The sequence below is a fragment of the Bos mutus genome, chromosome 8 (assembly GCF_027580195.1).
Source record: "Bos mutus isolate GX-2022 chromosome 8, NWIPB_WYAK_1.1, whole genome shotgun sequence".
NCBI classification, from domain to species: domain Eukaryota; kingdom Metazoa; phylum Chordata; class Mammalia; order Artiodactyla; family Bovidae; genus Bos; species Bos mutus.
Window position 1 is genome coordinate 93,178,329 of NC_091624.1, and position 5,057 is coordinate 93,183,385.

At 42.5% G+C, this 5,057-nt stretch overlaps 1 protein-coding gene across 1 annotated transcript; it reads right to left on the reverse strand.

Annotated features, from left to right (window-relative positions):
* Window positions 1-2,185: 2,185 nt before the first annotated feature.
* On the reverse strand, window positions 2,186-3,662 carry TUSC1 (tumor suppressor candidate 1). The gene has a single exon (XM_005907370.3). The coding sequence runs from the start codon at window positions 3,507-3,509 to the stop codon at window positions 2,880-2,882; it is 630 nt and encodes a 209-aa protein (XP_005907432.2). The 5' UTR covers window positions 3,510-3,662; the 3' UTR covers window positions 2,186-2,879.
* Between the last annotated feature and the right edge of the window lie 1,395 nt (window positions 3,663-5,057).

Sequence of the window (5,057 nt, forward strand, 5' to 3'; positions counted from 1 at the left end):
GAAAGCAAGTTTATAGTAGAAAAGCTGGAATTTATAATTGATCACTTAATCACTGAACAGAAATACTAATAAATTTTATCATTCACTCATGAAGATTTTATGACAAATTCTCAGTGAAAAATCTGTTCCTTTAATCAAAACAGAAAATGCTATTTTGGCACTGAAGATAAAATCATTCTGCTAATAATTATTTAGAATATTAATGATTTAATGAATAATTTGGAATTAGTTTAATCATGGTAATACTCATAAATTGGCAAATCTATGTCTAAGGTTATTAAATAACAAAAGATATTTTCAAGTATCTTTCAAATATTCATAATGTTGAAGAAGTTTAGCAAAGATACCTTGGTCTATGATCTACAAAATACTTTATATTACTCTGATTTACACCCTAATTTTTATAGATAAAAACATAAAGATAGCATATATTTGTGAGTAGTACCAATAAAAATTTCTGATTAAAAAAATGCCAGTGCTCTTCACTGAATTATGACATATTTTTGTTGCTTGTTTCTATAAATTATAAGCCCTCTTTTCATTGCACAACAAATCTGAAGTTATGAAAATAAAGTGTTATTGTAACAAGGAAGATAATCTGCAGTTTTAGGTTATTTTTTTTTTATCAAACTAGAACCCAGATAAAACTTTGCTAAAATCAGCTTTATCCATTTCTTAATCCAGTACTTATTTTGATATAACAAAATATCTTTTATAAACTATATGATGCCTTATCAGTTAACAGAGGCGAAATTCAAAAGTTGAAATATATACTAGCCTTAACTCATGTTATGGGGCATTTGGGTTTCAGAATTTTTAAGACCTTTCAGGAATTATGCTCAAAAAACTTCCTCATTAGTGTGTGTACCTCAGTATTTTACAAAAATTGTTTTCACCATATTTACATTGTACATTATTTTAATACAAAAGGTGTTTAAAACTAGGTAAACTGAATATTTTGCTTAGTTCTTGAATTGCCAATTGACACAATTGGGAATTATTTTTAATTTTTTATATTATTTCCTTATTATAAAACCTTTAACTCCCATTTGCTTAAAAGGAGAGAAAAATGTCAATGCATTCGAAATCTACATATCTGCTAAAACCCATAAATTCGTATGGGAGCAAAATACAGAAGGAAAGTATAAGTAAAACATTTACTTTGAACTTGTACATTTTAGATTTTAAATTGACACAGCCCTTATTCTGAAGCAGGCATTCTGCATATAGCATCTCAATAAAATTTTTATAACATTCTGAGGTAGTTAGAAAAATTTTAATGGTGAGAAATTTTTAATGGTGTGAAAACTAAGGCTTAGAGAGATTAACTAATTTATATGCAAAGTAGGAATAGGGACAATCTGCTTTTTGCCTATTCTTCAATTCTTAGTGCCTCCTAAAAATGTTTTAATTCTTTCCCTATTAAATAAAGACAGAAATACTTTTCACATACCAACTTATTCTCACCAAGTTTCTTCTAACATTTCTTGATCATAGAAGATCTTAATGTTCACAACTATCAACTATCTTTAAGTAAAATGTACAAAGTGTTTTCAATACCCAGGATTAGAAAAATCTCGAAATTATTTTCCTTGGCAACTTGTTTCATAAAATCGGCTATGAAACTTTTGGAGTATGCCACAAATAAAACAAAAACTCTAATTTATGATTTTTTTCTAACTGTAACAAAAACTCTTTTTATTCTTCTTAAACTGAAGTGTTTTCCACCACTTAAACACTCTTTTACACGTATGATCTCTACCAGGTACAACGTCACCCTCTTGATTAATAGGCAAAAGTGTTATTCACTGACAAAGTAGAATCAACTGATCTTAGAATATTTGTTAGGATTAATCTCATTTTTTTGGAATTGAAATTACAACTGACACTTAAATCATGTTGTTTTGGGGCTTTTGATGAACATATAATTCATAAGTTCTCAAAAATTTTTAAACATTAGCAGTATTAGGCAAAATAGCTGTGTTCTATATTCTGTCAAGTCTAAAACGTGCACAAATTACAAAATAATGTTTAGATTATCTAATTTTTTTGATTATTTTAAAAGATCATTGTTACATAAAGTGAAAAGAGAATGATAGCTTACAAAGGATAATCAAGTTCAGATATTAAGGAAACGTATAAACACTTAACACACTTTAAATAACAGTCATGGGATAGCTTTAGGTTAGTTTCCGTGCACCAAATTTATTTATCAATTCGAAGGATTACTTATAGGAAGATAGTTTAAAATTTCCCAAGGCAGGGGGATGATGGGGGAGTGGGATTAACAAATCAGTATATATTAGATGCATAAGGACTAGAACCAGGGCAGACATGAGTTTCTAAATTATAAACATCACTTTGTGCATTAAAGGGTGATATTTCACAGGATACCAAAGTAACACCGACTTATAAAAACAAACCAAACACTTAAAATGTTGGCCACATGAGAGAGACTAGCTGGAGGCTTTAGGAGACGATGAAAAACAAATCCAGCCAAATCAAAATGTACTATCATCCCTGGAAGAACCAAAATAGAGGAAAAAATACCACAGGTCCTTACAACACCCAGAAAAGTTCAGGCATTAGGAAGGGTTGACTGCCACCCACTTCACGCTGTTTTAAAGCCCGCCCCTCCGGAGCTAGGTCTCCATTGAACTAGCAGGCGCCAGAGACATGTGCTCTGTGCATGGTCGGACTCAGCCCCACGCCCTCCCCAACCTCTCCCCAACCTCTGCGGGTAGAAAGCTCGCCCCCGGGAAGTGTCAGGGCCAGGCCGGAGGCGGGAGCGCGCGGCTCACGCGTGCGCCAGGTGGGGGCAGCACTGAACGGAGGAGGAGCCTGCACGAGGCTCCGCCTCTCCAGGCTGCGGCCTCGGGCTATGGCCAGGGCTCGGAGGGCTCTGGCTCTGGGACTTGGAGGCCTGAGTTTGGGCTGCCCAGAGAGGGCTCCTCCTTGTCTCCAAGCGGTCGCGGCCCCCTCTGTTCGAGGTGCAGCTGCAGCAAGGCCCGCCGGTACATGGCTTCCAGCTTCTCGAGCCGGGCTCTAAGGGCCCTGGGGCTCCCCGGCTCGTCCTCGGGGCCGCCGCCCCTCGCCCTCCGGTTCATGCTGGCCTCCTCCGGGACCGGGGTCGCCCTCGCCGAGTCCGCGGACGCCCCGTCGCTGCCCTCGCCAGGGAACCGCAAGGCCTGACGAAAGAGGCTGCGGTTCTCGCGCTTCAGCCGCCGGTTCTCGAGCCGCAGCCGGGCGTTCTCCTCGCGCAGCCTCGCGTTCTGCCGGTCCCGCTCGTCCCGCGCGCAGATGGCCTCCAGATGGCTCGCCGCCAAGTCGGCGAACCGCTCCTCCAGCTGCTGTCGGGCGCCGCCCGCACGGCCTCGCCAGCCCACGCTGCCGCCGCTGCCGCCACCCCCACGAACGCGGCCTGGGCGGCCTTGCCCGCGGCTGTCTCCGCCGCCTTCCCCGCCGCCACAGCTCCCGCGCCTGGTGGCGCCACCACGCATGCGCCACATCGGTCCCGTCGCAGCCGCGCTGCCAGCGCCGTGGGCCGAGGGGCCGCGCTGTCAGGCGCCAGCGAGTTCGGGGCCCGGCGGGGCGGCCAGGGCAGCTGCGGAGGAGGAAAGGAGGTGGCGGGCGGCGGCTGCTGGCTTGAGGCCAGAGGAGGCCGGGAGTTTGCCCGGTCTGAGGCGTGTCTAGTCTTCTCGGGTGGAGCTGCCCCCTGGGCCTGGGATCTCCAGGCCAGCTCACACACAATGCCCCCGGGGAGCGCTCTGCTGCTCAGCCCTTTTCAGCTGCGCGCTGGGGGGAAAACTGTATCCCAGACTCTGCCAGGGCGCTTCGCGAGGCCCTGAAGGAACCCGCCTGCCTCACCCCGTCCCTAGCCCAGCCACCAGTTACCTTGCCTTTTACAGGGCAATCTCGAAGCAAATAATAATACAGTGAGAAGTTACGGAATAGCTTTATGGGGCAGGTTGAAAAGCTTAACGGGTTCATTTAGAACACAACGGTTTAAACCACCTCCAAGCTTAATAAAACATTAAGCTTAGAGGCAACAGAAGAGCTGAACACTTGTCACTTGAGGCCTCCCTCAAGCAGGAACGGGTAGCTCTCAGAAGAATATAGGCAATGCCCAGTTTGTGAATAGCCAGCGTTTCACTCGACAAACTGCAGTTTTGTAGAAACGAAGTTGTAATTAGATTTGCTCAGGCCAAAACCTATGAAATTCAAAATGAGTCCAACTCGTTCGGGAAAATTGAAATACTCAGTAAATTTCAAATGTTCTGGGTGGATACAACTCATTGAATGATGGCATTCTTTGCTTCTAAGGGAATCAACTTACACAGTAACTAGACAAATGCAAAGTAAATTAAGGACAAGATAAGAATGCAAGAATCTCACGGGCCAGACTGGTGGTAGCAAGATTCTACATTTTAACAAGGTCCCAGGTAATTCTTAGGTTAACTGAAGTCTTCAAGCCACAAGTAAATGAACTAGAAAAGCATTTGAGAAACCTAGTTCACAGTTGGGGTTTTCACTGAAAAATACAAAGAAAAGTAACTAGAGGAAAAGATAGGATTATACAACTTTTATCCTAAAACACTACAAACACAATCTCTCAATCGTCATTTCATAAAATCAAAAAAGTAGGAAAGAATAAGAATTTTAAGAAATAGAAATTAAATTTTATGAAAGAAAGGCGATATTCTTAATTTCCGTTGAAAATTGATGACAAAAACTTTGTTGCAGACATACATCAAATACTCTATGGATTATTGAACTATATAACTACATATATATATATATATATTTCCCCCTCTCCCCCTATAGAGTGTATAGTTCAGTTCAGTTCAGTTCGGTAGCTCAGTCGTGTCCGAGTCTTTGCGACCCCATGAATCGCAGCACGCCAGGCCTCCCTGGCCATCACCAACTCCCGGAGTTCACTCAGACTCACGTCCATCGAGTCAGTGATGCCATCCAGCCATCTCATCCTCTGTCGTCCCCTTCTCCTCCTGCCCCCCAATCCCTCCCAGCATCAGAGTCTTTTCCAATGAGTCAGCTCT